Source organism: Chionomys nivalis, chromosome 9 (assembly GCF_950005125.1).
Source record: "Chionomys nivalis chromosome 9, mChiNiv1.1, whole genome shotgun sequence".
NCBI classification, from domain to species: Eukaryota; Metazoa; Chordata; class Mammalia; order Rodentia; family Cricetidae; genus Chionomys; species Chionomys nivalis.
This window is the reverse complement of record NC_080094.1, coordinates 364,236-379,765: the sequence shown is the minus strand read 5'-3', so window position 1 is coordinate 379,765 and position 15,530 is coordinate 364,236. Positions and strand designations below refer to the sequence as shown.

The following is a 15,530-nucleotide window of genomic DNA, read 5'->3' as shown; positions in this document are numbered from 1 at the left end:
TCCCAGAGACACTAGCTGACTCGCCTGTGGGCCACTTTGCTTTGAATCCCAAGCGGTACTACGCCTTTCTGTTGAGCCCCTGAATCAGGCTCAGTTCCCAGGGGTTCAGTGTTCAGAGTCAATCCTGTTCCTAAGAACTTGAGGCAAGAATGGTTGAGTCAGTACCCCACTAAAAGGCATTTGATGCAGAAGTCTGGTTGCCTGGTCCAGCATAGCGTGTAGGCCACAGCAACTTGCAGTTTCTTCTGTCTGCCCCTAGAGCCTGATGTTCTCCCCAGGTGTGGGTGGTGTAAGAAAAGCAGGGCAAAGAGGCAGATTCTATCTCGACAGGTTGAGACTGCTTTATTGAAACACTGAGGGGCCCCAACCATTTCACCGGATGAAAGAGGCCGGGACAGACACACACACATTTAGTAGTTACCAGGAAGTTACAGCTATTTTTGGGATTTATCTGGGGGCAGGGTTGTTTTCCAAACCCTGGCAAATTGCTTCTGCAGGTAGAGCCCACTGTCCCTGCAATTCTTTATAGCTTGGGGTTATTTCCCAGAACAGTCTGACCTGAGGCTATTATTACCCAACAGTAGGGACTGACATTGTCTTGCAGGTAGAGTTGCACAGAGGCAGAAAATATCTGTGTAGAGTACAGTGGTGCGCGTCCACTCAGGTCACTGGGCACACAACCACTCCCAAGCTTGTGATGCCGGCCCGCAGTCTCTCGACGGTCGGTGGCCCCACAGTACAGCCAGACAAGTCGGAAGTCCTGGTTATGTTCGCTCAATCAGTCTTCTAAGGTCAGGCGGGTTCGTGGTCAAGCCTGCACCGGGACGTTCCTGAGCACTTGTGTTAAATGTTGGGCTCAGGCCGCGTACCGTTCCTGGCACTGCAACAGAACGCATGACCCTTGTGCCCGCCTACGCGGCCCTCTGTGCTAAGAGTGCCTTGCGCGCGCGCACGCGTGCTCGTCTTCCCACAGCAAACCCACCCGGCCACCACGACCGGAAATGCCTTGCAAACCCACGTCTTTGACTTCCGCCGAGGCTCTGAGTGGGCGGGGCTTGTCTCCCCCTCACTCTCTACTTCCGGGGCGCGGGCGACTTAGTGCTTGCATCTCTTCCAGCTGCGACACCGGGAGGATTCTGCGCCTTTTGCCGCGTACCTGCTCCTTGGCTCAACAACACCACCATGAACAAGAAGAAAAAGCCTTTCCTGGGCATGCCCGCGCCCCTCGGCTACGTACCTGGGCTGGGCCGGGGGTAAGGCAGTGGGCGGAATTTGTACCAGGACGGGTGGCAGCTCGCTTTAGGCCTAGTTGAGAACTATACTAGTGACCTCTAGGGCTACGGAGAGAGACTGCATCTCAAAACAAAACAACAACAACAAAAAAGTGCCTGGGAGGCAGGGCGCAGTGGGGGTTGTGGGGGTATTTAGTATCTTTGAGTTAGAGACCAGTCTGATCTACTTAGCAATTCCCAAGATAGCTAGGTCTACCTTGCGAGTTCCGAGACAGCCAGGGTTACTTAAAGAATCCTTGTCTGAAAACAAAAACAAGATTAACGTTCATCGCCACATAGTCCGGTATAATACCTGCCAGACACAGTGGCCTTTTTTGTCAGAATAAGCGGGTCCATGAGGTCTAACTGCCACCCTGAGATGTGACTCAGATTTCAGGGATTACGCAGGGGTTTGAGCCTCAGTGTTTTGGTGTTTGAAGTAATATGCGTGAAGCAAGTTGGCTGTAAGGAGCACTTAGTCTGCTGTGTATAGTAGGAGAGTGCTACCCCTTTATTCCTAAGCATCTTTTTCCTTTAGGATGTGTGGCCATAGGTCACCTGTTAAAATTCTCATCTCTCGGGACAGGGATGGCCTATGCCTACCAACCAGAGGGCATTGGGTGAATGAATAACATTTGTCCTACTCCTTTATGCATTTGATTAGACGTAAGTCTCTCTTGGTAATAGTATTTAAAAGGGGAGTTGTTCACACCCATCGTCAGATGACCTGAATTCACTAGAAGTGGTTTGTTGTTTGTATAAATAAGCACACAAAGAGGAACAGAAATCAAGAGATACTCAGCAGTGTAGCATTTTAGTCAGGTTTACAAAGAGGATTTTGAAGAGTCAGATTTGGGAGAAGTAAAGAAAAGTGGAATTTGTGCCATGGGGTGGTGGTGCACAACTTTAATCCCAGCACTTGGGAGCCAGAGGCCAGCCTGGTCTACAGAGCAAGTTCGAGGATAGTCAAGGCTATACAGAGAAACCCTGTCTCAAAAAATAAACAGTCGAATAAAAAGGCAAGTATGTAGCTGGTGAGATTGCTCAGTGGGTAAAGGCTCTGTCAAGCCTGAGTTGATCCCCAGAATCCACATGATAAAAGGGGCGAACTGATTCTCTGATGTTGTCTTCTGACCTCTACACACGTGCCAGGTCACATGCACTAAATGAATAAATAACAAAAAGTTTTAAAAGGCAGCTGGAGGTGTAGCCAGGTGTACCATGCCACAGCCCTGGGTTGATTCCAGCGCCTTGCTCAACGTCTTTAATAAAGATAGAAGGGAGTAGACTGAAGTGGCTCAGCAGCTAGAGCACTTGCTACTTTTGTAGAGGACTTGAGTTCCATTGCCAGCACCCGCATTACATGACTCACAGCTTGTAACTCCAGTTCCAAAGACTCTTGTAACTTCTTCTGACTTCCACAGGCACCTGCATGCATGTGGTGTGTATAAAACACACAGTTTCACACACATACACATAAGTAAAAATAAATTCAAGAGGAAAAGATCAGTTTCAGTGAGGCCAGAAAAGAAAGGAATCCAGAATAATGGGGTTGACCGCAAGAAGAACGGAGCTGGAGGCTACGGGAACCTTAGCGTTAGGATAGAGCTCCCATAGTTTATCAGCTACTTTTTATTTTTAATCTTTGTTTGGTTTTGGTTTTTCAAGAAAGGGCTTCTTTATGTACCCCTGGCTGTCCTGGAACTTGCTCTATAGATCAAGTTGTCCTCGAACTCACAGAGATCTGCCTGCCTCTGCCTCCCAAGTGCTGGTATTAAAGGTGTGCACCACTACCTGGCTGCCCTACATTGAGAGTTGGAGCGGAGTAGATTGGGGGCAGGGGCAGGGATGTTAAATGGATTTCTGGCTGTGGCAGGAGTTGTGGTCTTGAGCAATTTGGGTATGCACAGGATGGAGAGAACTCAAAAGGGAGAAAGAGATGATTGTGTAGTGTCTCTTATGGAATGGCTGTTAATGGCTGATCATCCTGGAACAGCTGCAGAGTGCATAAAAGGAAACTCAGTTTGGGCCTGGATGAAAGTGGAGAGGTTGTGCTCAACAGGCAATTGGAAATGCGAGGCCAGAACTGTAGAGGAGGGACTTCTGAAGGCCTGGGCAGTGATGTGGAGGAGAAATGGAGACACCTTGGGGTGAAGGAAACTTTCTCTGACCTACTCATTGTCGGTTTAAAGCAAACAAAGAAGACTAGTATTGGATAAGCACTTCCTTAGTACTAGAATCTTTGGAGGCTCCCAGAAGCATGAGAACTGACGTCACTAAACAGTGATCAGAAGGAAGCATACGATCAGGTCACTCAAATAATGATGTCTTTGGGCTCCCTTCAGTGCCACTGGCTTCACCACCCGGTCAGATATTGGGCCTGCCCGGGATGCAAACGATCCTGTGGATGATCGCCATGCCCCACCAGGGAAGAGAACTGTGGGGGACCAGATGAAGAAAAACCAGGCAGCTGACGATGATGATGAGGATCTGAATGATACCAACTATGATGAGGTGATTTTTTTTTTTTTTTTTTGGAATGGCTTTTAAAGCTCCCTCCCTCCCTCCCTCCCTCCCTCCCTCCCTCCCTCCCTCCCTCCCTCCCTCCCTCCCTCCCTCCCTCCCTCCCTCCCTCACTTCCTTCCTTTGTTTTTTGAGATGATTTATTTGTGTAACCTCGGCTGACCTAGAACTATCTCTGTAGCCCAGTCTGGTCTTGAACTCACAGAGGTCTACCTGCTTCTACTTCCTGAGTGCTAGCATCACCACCTGTCTGTTTCTGTTATCTTTAAGTTATATGTATGAGATTGTGTCTGTGTACATGATTGCATGTGCCCGAACCTTCTGACCTAGGTGCCAGGAACTGAATTAGGATCCTCTGATAGAATAGCGTGTTTGTTTTCCCCCTCCCCGCATTTCTCGAGATGAGTTTCTCTGTGTAACAGCAAAGGGAGTAGGTTAACCAAATTCAAGGTGTATGAAAAACTCTTATGGAGACCCAATACTTTGTAAGCTAATTAAAGACTATAGCTTTTGTTTATTGTTTCCAGACAGGGTTTCTCTGTGTAACTGTGGAACTCACTTTGTAGACCAGGTTGGCCTCAAACTCAGAGATCCAACTGCCGCTGCCTCTCAAGTGCTGAGATTAAAGCCATGTGCCACTGTGCCCAGCAGCAGTATGTATTCTTAACTGCTGATCTGTTGCTCTAATCCCCAGAGAAATAGTTTTAATTTTTTTAGAATATCTTTTATTTATTATTTGACAACTGCACATGTGTATACAATGTCTTTCTTTCTTTCTTTCTTTCTTTCTTTCTTTTTTTTTTTGTTTTTTTGTTTTTCGAGACAGGGTTTCTCTGTGGCTTTGGAGCCTGTCCTGGAACTAGCTCTTGTAGACCAGGCTGGTCTCGAACTCACAGAGATCCGCCTGCCTCTGCCTACCAAGTGCTGGGATTAAAGGCGTGTGCCACCACTGCCCGGCTATACAATGTATTTCGATAACTGCTTCAGAACCACCCCAGCCTAGTGCTTCTCAACAGGTCTCCCTCCCATTTTCGTGTTCTCTCTCTTTTTTTTTTGGTAACACATGACATCCAGCTAGTACTTCCTGTTGGAAGATTGGCTGATCTCCCTAGCTTTATCTTGTGCAGGTAGCGACAGGTGCAGTGGCTACGCTGCACCCAGAAGACAGCATTTCACAGCATCCTCCCCATCCCTGCTCCTAAATTCTTCCTAATTAATACCCTTCCGTGCTCTCAGGGGAATGATGTAGACCTCCTGTTTTAGGTATGAGCACTTACTGCAGTTTTTTCTTTGCATGTTGACCATTTGTTAGTTTCTTCATTAACTGTTATCCGCTGCCGAAAGATTTTATGGTAAAGGTTGAGAGCAGCACTGATCTATGGTGTGAACATAAGTAGAAGGCAGTTTATATATCCATTGAAGACAATATATCCATTAGCAAAGCAGTAGAGGTAGGCTCCTCCCTGGGGCCTATGACCTCCCAAGCCGTAGGCTTTTCTGCAGGTTTACAGATCCAGGCATGAATTTATTCCAGTAGAGCAGGCCTCAAGCATTTGACTCTATTGCAACCATGGGTACATCTTGCTTGGAAGGCCTATATTGTAGCTTTCTTTTTTTTTTTTTTTTTTAAATATTTATTATGTATACAATATTCTGTCTGTGTGTATGTCTGCAGGCCAGAAGAGGGCACTAGACCTCATTACAGATGGTTGTGAGCCACCATGTGGTTGCTGAGAATTTAACTCAGGACCTTTGGAAGAGCAGGCAATGCTCTTAACCACTGAGCCATCTCTCCAGCCCTATATTGTAGCTTTCAAAGTTAACTTCTGGGTAATGCTATTAATGACATTTCTCCCTCAGTGGCCTGCATAGCCCCTTCAGGCACTATGAAATCTAGTAAGCGGAAGGAAGTTTCAGGTTCCAACTTGACTGGAATTTTCTATGTGTTGTGGTGTTGTGTCTTCAGCAATAGGGTCTTACCATCTTGTTATGGTGGACGACCAAGAGCAGTGGTAATAACTTGTGTTGTTTGGGGGACCTTTGGGGCTTTCTTGACCAATAAGTCATGGGGAGGCATCCCATATCTGGTACTGAGTGTTTTATTTTTATAATGACCAATATATGTCTATTCATATAGGATACCTGTGTTCAAACTCCTTTTTAAAAAAAATTATGGCCGGGCGGTGGTGGCGCACGCCTTTAATCCCAGCACTTGGGAGGCAGAGGCAGGCGGATCTCTGTGAGTTCGAGACCAGCCTGGTCTACAAGAGCTAGTTCCAGGACAGGCTCCAAAACAACAGAGAAACCCTGTCTCGAAAAACCAAAAAAAAAAAAAAAAAAAAAAAAAAAAAAAAATTATGGTCTTGGGCTGGAGAGATGGCTCAGAGGTAAGAGCATTGCCTGCTCTTCCAAAGGTCCTGAGTTTAGTTCCCAACAACCACATGGTGCCTTAGAACCATCTGTAATGAGGTCTGGTGCCCTCTTCTGGCCTGCAGGCATATACACAGACAGAATATTGTATACATAATAAATAAATATTAAAAAAATAAAAATGCTTTTTAAAAAAAATTATTGTCTTCATTTGAGAGGCAGAGGCAGGTGGATCTCTGAGTTCGAGGCCAGCCTGGTCTACAGAGCAAGTTCCAGGACAGCCAGGGTTACCCAGAGAAACCCTGTCTTGAAAAATAAACCAAAATTTACAGTCTTTAATTAGCTTACAAAGTAGTGGGTTTCCACTAGACTTTTTCCACACACCTTTACTTTTTGGTTAACCAACCCCCTACACCTCCTCTCCCTTTTCCCCACACCCACATTCCCAATTAAATCTTTAAATTCTAATATTCTCTGTGTTCATATTGTATTTAAATACTTTACACATATAAATACAACTTTAAAAGTTCCACAATTAGCCAGGTGGTAGTGGTGCACGCCTTTAATCCCAGCACTCGGGAGGCAGAGGCAAAATCTGTGAGTTTGAGGCTAGCCTGGTCTCAAGAGCTAGTTCTAGGACAGGAACCAAAGCTACAGAGAAACTCTGTCTCACTCTCCTCCCCCCAAAAGTTCTACAACTTTAAAAAACTCCCAACACTCTTAATTGTGAGTTCTGTAAAATCAGAAACAAGTTATGCTTTTTTTTTTAATTCTAAGAAAGACATAGTTACAATCAGATTACAGTAAAACAAAAGCCCAGTAGCGTATACCCATTTTCTGTAGTTCAGTATCCAGCATCTGGAATCACTCATGATCTTCTGGGCTCTTAAAGTCTCGGGCAGTTCCACCTCTCCAGTTTTACCAGGTGTGGCACACATAGCTTGTCTAGTTGGCTCAGGCTGGCTCTACGTCACACCTGCCACTATGCTTGGTGGTTGTCTCTCCTGGCATTTTCTTCTTCAGGGTTCCTAACCCTATCACATAGTGCATTTCGTGCCAACAAAATCAATACCGTCTTACACATTACCAAGTTTGGCTGTCAGCCTGAGATGCAGCCTTAGCTCCCTCTGGATCACAGTTTCTAAGTGCTGACAATACTTCCCAGAAGATCTCACCTTGTTGATGCTGGTAACAACTGATTTTCTTCAGGCCCAGCTGATGAGCATCCATTGTCCCAGTGAAGATAGAAAAGACCTTCACAGAATAATACATTATATACGATGAACATTTGTAGTAGGAGCTGTGGGCCTCTTCCCACAGCCCGGCTCATGGCTGCCTAGCTAGCTTATGCCCCGAAATAATTATACGGAAACTGTATTCTTTTAAACACTGCTTGGCCCATTTCTATTCATGTGTGTAGCACCCCAAGGTGTGCTTACCAGGAAGATTCTAGCCTACGTCCATCCTGGGTCGGAGCTTCATCGCGCCTGCTCTGGAGAGGAGAGCATGGCGTCTGTCTCTCAGAGGAGCTGCCCTGCATCTGAGCTCACTTCCTCTTCCTCCCAGCATTCTGTTCTGTTTACTCCACCCACCTAAAGGCTGGCCTATCAAATGGGCCAAAGCAGTTTCTTTATTAGCCAATGACCTTCCTCCATCAAACATTATTTATAGGGTCTTTGTTTTCCTCTGAGATTTCAAAAGCCAGGGCTCCAATGTCTGCATTTCTCTCAGCACTGTTCAATCTCCCACATTAAGCTCTGATCGTTTAATGACTTTTCCAGCCTGAAGTTCCACACATTTCTATAATCTTTCACCTAAACAACATGATCAGGTCCATTGTAGCAACAGCTCTGCCCCCCCCTTTTTTTTAAAGATTTTTTTTTATGCATTTAATGTATATGAGTGCTTTATTTGCATGTATGCCTGCATGACAGGAAATCCCATTATAGACGGTTGTGAGTCACCATGTGGTTGCTGTGAATTGAATCAGGACCTCTAGAAAGAAGAGCAGCCAGTGCTCTTAACTGCTGAGCCATCTCTTCTTCTCTTCCTCTCTTGCTTAACTATAAATAACAAAAAGTCTATTCTTTCTTGTGGCCTCATGGACAATCTAACTGGGCAATGTACAAACAAAAACAAAACCACCATGAGACAGAAATGCAAATTAAATCAAAAAATAAGAAATAAAAAGAATACTTAAAATACTTGTAGAAGGCATTGCTGGCACAGCTGTGCTCTTAATTGAAAGGTTAAGTTCTGGATGAGATAAACTTTAACTTCCACAGGAAGGAGCTAACCAGCTTCCACAAGGAGGAGGGCTCAGGTTCATTTTCCATCTTTAGCAGTATGAGAGAGAGAGAGCAGAAAAACCATAAAACTCTGCACTACTTTTGTCTCTTTTGTAATAAGGAGATACACTTGTAGGTTCAGAACACTACATGTTGGTGTTTTTCCTGGATGTTCCTCTGTAACAGGAGGAAGAGAGGGCCCCTTGTTCTATTCCAGCTGCCCAGCTAGCTTATACCTGAAATAACCACACAGAAACTGTATTAATTAAATCACTGCCTGGCCCATTATCTCTAGCCTCTTATTGGCTAACTCACATCTTGATTTAACGCATTTCTAATAATCTGTGTTCACCACAAGGTCGTGACTTACTGGGAAGGATTCAGCATGTCTGACCTGGCAGCTCCATAGCAGGTTCTCTGCTTTCTTCTTCCCAGAATTCTGTTCTGTCTTCTCCGCCTACCTAAGTTCTGCCCTATCACCAGGCTCAAGGCAGTTTCTTTACTAACCAAGCAGCACACAAACAGGGACTTCCTACACCATTCCTCAGTGCAGATGTTGATGCTGACTTTATTGTTGAATTTTGTTGCTTGGTACGGGCAACTGAGATTTTTTTTTTTAAAGATTTTATTTATTTATTATGTATACAACATTCTGCCTCCATGTATGCCTGCAGGCCAGAAGAGGGCGCCAGATCTCATTACAGATGGTTGTGAGCCACCATGTGGTTGCTGGGAATTGAACTCAGGTCCTCTGGAAGAACAGTCAATGCTCTTAACCACTGAGCCATCTCTCCAGCCCGGCAACTGAGATCTTTCAAGGGACTTTTTTTCTTCAAGACAGGGTTTTGCTGTAGTTGTCAAGCCTGTCCAGGCTGACCTCAAACTCAGAGATCCGCCTGCCTCTGCTGGGATTAAAGGTATGAGCCACCATCACCCAGCTTCAAGAGTTTTTTTCTTCTAAGTGTCTAAGGAACATCTTTCCTTAGAGAAAAAAATATTTTGTAGAATGTTAATTTTGAAATAATTTTAAACTTGCAGGAACTTGGAAAAATAGTATTGTAAAATTTGGGAAAGGAGCTAAAGAGATGGCCCAGGAGTTTAGAGGACTTGCTGCTCTTCCAGAGGACATCAGTTTGTTCACACTGCTTGTAACTCCATTTCCAGGGGATCCAGTGTTTTCTTCTGACCTCTGTGGTTGTCTGCACACATAATCCTGCAAACATGTGTGCAGACATCATACACACACACATGTAAATAAAAATAAAATATGGCAGTTGTTGTGATGTATGCCTTTAATCCCAGTATTTAGGAGGCAGGGGCAGGTGGGTCTCTGTGAATTTGAGGCCAGCCTGGTCTACATAATGTATTCCAGGCCTGTCAGGGATACGTAGTGAGATCCTGTCTCAAGATAAATAAGGGCTGGAGAGATGGCTCAGTGGTTAAGAGCATTGCCTGCTCTTCCAAAGGTCCTGAGTTCAATTCCCGGCAACCACATGGTGGCTCACAACCATCTGTAAAGAGGTCTGGTGCCCTCTTCTGGCCTGCAGACACGCACACAGACAGAATATTGTATACATAATAAATAAATAAAAATATTAAAAAAAAAAGATAAATAAAATAAAATATCGAGAATAATGAAAAGATTACTAGGCATACTGGCCTGTGCCTTTAATTCCTGCACTTAGAAGGCAGAGGCAGGTGGACCTGTTATGGGTTCAAGACTAGTCTGTTCTACAAAGCAAGTTCCAGGCCAGCCAGAGCTACATAGTGAGACCCTGTCTTCAGAAAAAAAAGTTCTTCTATGCTCACTCAGTTTTGTTGCATCTTACACAATTTTAGTAAATTATAGAAACCTTTTAATATTGGCACTATATTAACTAAACTACCGATTTTATTTCAGTTTTACAGTATTTCTATAAATATATCTTCTGTCATAGAACCTGGTCTAGGATTTCCCAATGTATTTTGTCTTTTTTGTGCTGGTTAATTTTAACTGTCAGTTGACATAATCTGGAATCACCTGGAAGAGAGTCTCAATAAGGAAATGCTCAGGAACAGGCTGGCCTGTGGGCATGCCTGTTGAGGTTTGTCTTGATTATTGTTTGAGGTGGGCAAACACATCCTGAATGTAGGTGGCACCATTCCATGGGCTGAGCCCTGAATTGTATAAGGGGGAAGAAAGCTACCTGAGCGGAAGCAAGTGAGGGTATGTTTATTTTCTGCCCTTGACTGTGGATGTATGTGGTCAGCTCTCTCAAAGCCTCTCCTGCCATGATTTTCCTGCAGTGATGGACTGTAACCTGGGGCCCAAAGTCAGATAAACCCTTTCCTCTTTAACTTGTGTTTTTGTTTTTTGTTTTTTGTTTCACCACAGTGTTATGTGTTGTGTAGCCTTGGCTGTCCTGGAACTTACTCTATGCTGTCTTTGAACTGGAGATCTACCTGCCTCTGCCTCTGCCTCTCAAGTGCTGGGATTAAAGGTGTGTGCTTCCACTGCCCAGCTCCTAAATTATTTTTTAGCCAGGGCATTTTATCACAGCAACAGAAAAGAGCTATAATGGTTAGTTTCTTCCAGCTGGAATAGCTCCTCTGGATATGAGCATTCTGCTTTCTGTGCTGGTGGGAAAGCTGACCCTTTATTTGTGTTGCTTGGTTCTTAGTTTAATGGCTATGCTGGGAGCCTCTTCTCAAGTGGGCCTTACGAGAAAGATGATGAGGAAGCAGATGCTATTTATGCAGCTCTGGATAAAAGGATGGATGAAAGAAGAAAAGAAAGAAGGTACGTTATTTCATACTATGCTTATCCAACTTCCAGACAAAATAAATTTCTTTTTGTTGTATTTTATTTTGGGCTAGGAAGAAAGTTGGAAAACTTGTCTTTATGTCTACTTGACTTCAGAGGCTACGTGGGCCTTGGTCTATGACACTTGTTCCTGCATAGCTGGGTATTTCTAGAATAGCCCCAAGGCTTAGACTAAAGCTGCCACAAAGGGAACAGAATTTTGGGTATTGCTTTGACTATAATCAGGGACAGGGTCTCATTGTGAAGCTTGACTGGCCTAGAGCTCACAGAGATGTGTCTGCTTCTGCCATCTTAATGTGTGTACCACCGCGTCCACTTGGGTCACCCTTTTTGGGGGAAGGATGGAGAGGATTAAACCTGGGATCTTTTTTATTACTTTTCTGAGATAAGATCTTACTATGTAACTCTGGATGTTCTGGAACTCTGTGGAGACCATGTTAACTTTGAACTGAGAGATCCACCTGCCTTTGCCTCCCAAATGCTGGGACTAGAGGTGTGGGCCACTATGCCCACCTTTGGGGTTTTTGTTTTGTTTTGTTTTGTTTGATTTTGTTTTTCAGAAACTTGGGATCTTACCTTGTTTGGGCTATGCAGATACTTTCCACCAAACTAACCCATACCTTTTTTTGGTTATTTATTTATTTGGCTTGTTTTGTGGTACTAAGGAATTGAATGTAACACCTCATGTATGGCAGTCAAATTCTTGACACCTGAGTTATATCCTCAGCCTTTTTTTCCCTTTTCCTCCCTTTTTTTAAGAATTTATTTTAAAAAATTTTTCTAGACAGAATTTCTCTCTGCAGAACTCAGAGATCTGCCTGCTTCTGCCTCATTAGTGCTGGGATTAAGGGTGTATGCCCAGCTCTTTTTTCTTTTTTAAGTATTATTATTTTAAACTTTTGAAAATCTCTCTAAAACATTATTATGTTTTAAAACATTGCATTATTTTTTAATCTATATGAGTGTTTTGTCTGCATGTGTATCCGTGTAACATGTTCTTGGTACCCTTGAAGGAAAAAAGAAGGTATTGGATCCCCTTGGTCTCAAGATACAGATAGTTGTGAGTTGCCATGTGGGTGCTGGGAATAGAATCCATTGAAGAGCAGCCAGTACTCTTAACATTGAGCCATTTTTTTTTTCTTTTGGATTTTCGAGACAGGGTTTCTCTGTAGCTTTAGAGCCTGTCCTGGAACTAGCTCTTGTAGACCAGGCTGGTCTCTTACAGAGATCTGCCTGCCCCTGCCTCCTGAGTGCTGGGATTAAAGGCGTGCGCCACCATTGCCCGGCAACACTGAGCCTTTTCTCTAGCCCTTTTTTAGTTTTTTGAGACTGAGTTTCTGTACATATCCCTCACTATCATAAAACTCACTTTGTAGACCAGACTGCCTTTAGACCACTTATATCTTATATCTTATATATTATATCTTCCTTTAAATTGTGTGTGTGTGTGTGTGTGTGTGACACCCTTGGAGGCTAGAGACTCAAGCTACTCAATATGGGTGCTGGGAACTGAGCTCAAGTCCCCTTTAGAGCAGTATGACCTCTTAACACTAAGGAATTTCTCAGTCCTTTCCTTTCGCTTTCTGTTCTTGAGATGCTGTTTCATTATGTAGTCCAGGTTGACCTTGAATTTATGGAAATCTCTTTCCTTGGCTTGCTGCATTATCAGATTTGTAGGCTATCTTTATTTATATGAATATTTTATATGCATGGGTATATGTAGTTGGATTTTTTTGTAGGAATTTCTGCTGTGGAATAATCCTTTTGTACACTGAAGAATTGTCATTCATATTGGTTTAATAAAAAGCTGAATAGCCTGTAGAGGGGGTGACCAAACTATGGATGCTGGGATGAAGAAGGGTGGAGTCAAAAAATTACCAGCCAGACACAGAGGGAACAGGAGATGAACATGCCATATTAATAAAGGTACCAAGCCGGGCGGTGGTGGCGCACACCTTTAATCCCAGCACTTGGGAGGCAGAGGCAGGCGGATCTCTGTGAGTTCGAGACCAGCCTGGTCTACAAGAGCTAGTTCCAGGACAGGCTCCAAAACCACAGAGAAACCCTGTCTCGAAAAACCAAAAAAAAATAAAAATAAAAAAATAAAGGTACCGCCATGTGGCAGAGTATAAATAAGGAATATGGGTTAACTTAAAATATAAGAGCTAGTTAGTAATAAGCCTGAGCTATTGACCAACCATTTATAATTAATATAAGCCCCAGTGTGTTTGAGTGACTACAGGACAAGAAAACTCTGTCTACCACCGTTGGCTTCCCAGTAATGACATGGAAACTTATTATTAAATATGAAAGATTGGCAGATAGCTTTGACTTGTTTATAACTAGCTCTTATAACTTAAATTAACCCAATTCTATTAATTTACTTTCTGCCTCATGGCTTTTTTAACCTCATCTCCACATTGCTCTTCCTGCTTGCTCTGCATCTCCTGGTGTCTCTGCCTTCTTTCCAGCATCCTTCCAGCCCAGAATTCCTGCCTATCTGTTGGCTGTTTAGCTTTTTATTAAACCAACCAGTGACATATCATCACAGTGTACAAAAAGATTATTCTACATTTACCTTTTTTTGTCTAAATTAAAAGGAAAAGTTTTAACTCTAACATTGTAAAACTATATACAATAAGAACCATCAAGTAAGAATTACATTTCCTGCTCTGCATTCCATGTTCTAGGATTAAAGGCCTGTTCCATGTGCCCAGTAGAAACCATACTTTGAGCCTGCCATAGTGGTACACACTTTTAATCTCAGTACTTGGGAAACAGAGGCAGGCAGATGCCTAAGTTCAAGGCCAGCTTCCTCTACAGCGAGAGTTCTAGGACAACCAGGGCTGGCTACACAGAGAAACCATGTCTTGAAAAAAAATAAACCATACTTTGAACTTTTACTTTTTTTGGAACTAGTAATATGGATAAGATAGTTAATAGGTTTTCTGTACCCCAGTAATAGGTTTCTCTGTCAATGCAATAAGCCAGATCAAGCCAAATTGGAAAAGAAAAGGAACAGGTTTATTTGAGCAGAGCAACTCCTGGGTGAGTCCTCCAGTCCCAGAAATGGGGCCAGAGAAGTCACACACCTGAACTAGAGTAGGGAGCTTGTCTAGCCTGTAGGTGAGGTGTGATGATGTGTCCCACACAAGCTGGGTTCGTGCTCAAGTGTGGTCAAAAGCTGGAGTGTTTGGGTGGGGACTTAGGCTGCTGGTGCCTTCAGGGGAGGAGCTGCCATAGCCGCCAAGAATTTGGAATTGGCCTTTTTGGTCCTTGGTTCAGAGATTCTCTGAGAAGGTGCGGTTTGGAGGGAGGGAGGGGGAAGGGAGGAAGGGAGAAACAGACAGAGAGACAGACAGACAGACAGAGAGACAGGGATGGGACTATCTGGATTCAGCAAAAGTGAAAAAGTGAGCTGAAGGTTCCAGCTGAACAATAGTCTCTTGAGTTTTTGGACAGTGATAGTGTTGCTATAGCTTCTCATCGGCCAGGTAACCAATGGGAGGAAACAACTGTTAATTTAAGTCTACCAAATGAGAGTAAAGACCATTACCTAAATCTTTATCAAATTAATAAGCAAGTTTTATTTTCTGTCAGACAAGCCTATCTCCCTAAAGTAGGGTTTGAAAATATAGCATCAAATGCAAGAAAGGATAGGGTTTATATTGTCTAAAAAACTGCAAGAATAAAGGGTTTTTAAGGGTCAGGGGGCAGTTTCAGAGGAATTTTGGTTACATAGGAACTTGGCTGAACATTTTAAAATTAATTTGGTAGAACATCTTATTGGTATATTTAATGTGTCAGTCAAACTCCATAGTGTGGAGGAGAGCATGTCAAATTCCGGAAACAGGTTAAAGAATGATCAACTTGAATTTTGCAGCAGACAGAAATGAACTTGTTCTGACCTTAGAATGATTTCCATCCTTAAGATGGAGTTAGGCTGGTCCATCACAGCTGACACTATGGAGTACAGTGTTGAAGTGTAGATCAGGTGTGCTGTTTAACTGAGTAAAATATGTTTTTCTTTATAATGGATTTTTTTTTCTTTTTTTCTGGACACACAGTCTCTTCATAGCCCTGGCTGTCCTGGAATCATGTATCATTATATAAATACATAGACCAGGCTAGCCTTGAACTCACAGAGATTTGCCTATTTCTGCCTCCCAGTGCTGAGATTAAGGATGTGTGCCATCATACCTGACTCTAATGGATTTATTTATTTATTTTGTTTTTTGAGACAGGGTTTCTCTGTGGTTTTGGAGCCTGTCCTAG

At 43.5% G+C, this 15,530-nt stretch overlaps 1 protein-coding gene across 1 annotated transcript in view; it reads left to right on the top strand.

Annotated features, from left to right (window-relative positions):
- Positions 1-1,091: 1,091 nt before the first annotated feature.
- Prpf6 (pre-mRNA processing factor 6) overlaps positions 1,092-15,530 on the top strand; it is a 53,310-nt gene continuing 38,871 nt past the window's right edge. Inside the window, exons 1-3 of the mRNA XM_057781492.1 lie at positions 1,092-1,253; positions 3,617-3,785; positions 11,113-11,231. Coding sequence (XP_057637475.1) covers positions 1,183-1,253; positions 3,617-3,785; positions 11,113-11,231 — 359 coding nt within the window. The 5' untranslated portion in view covers positions 1,092-1,182. The remainder of the gene's footprint in view (positions 1,254-3,616; positions 3,786-11,112; positions 11,232-15,530) is intronic.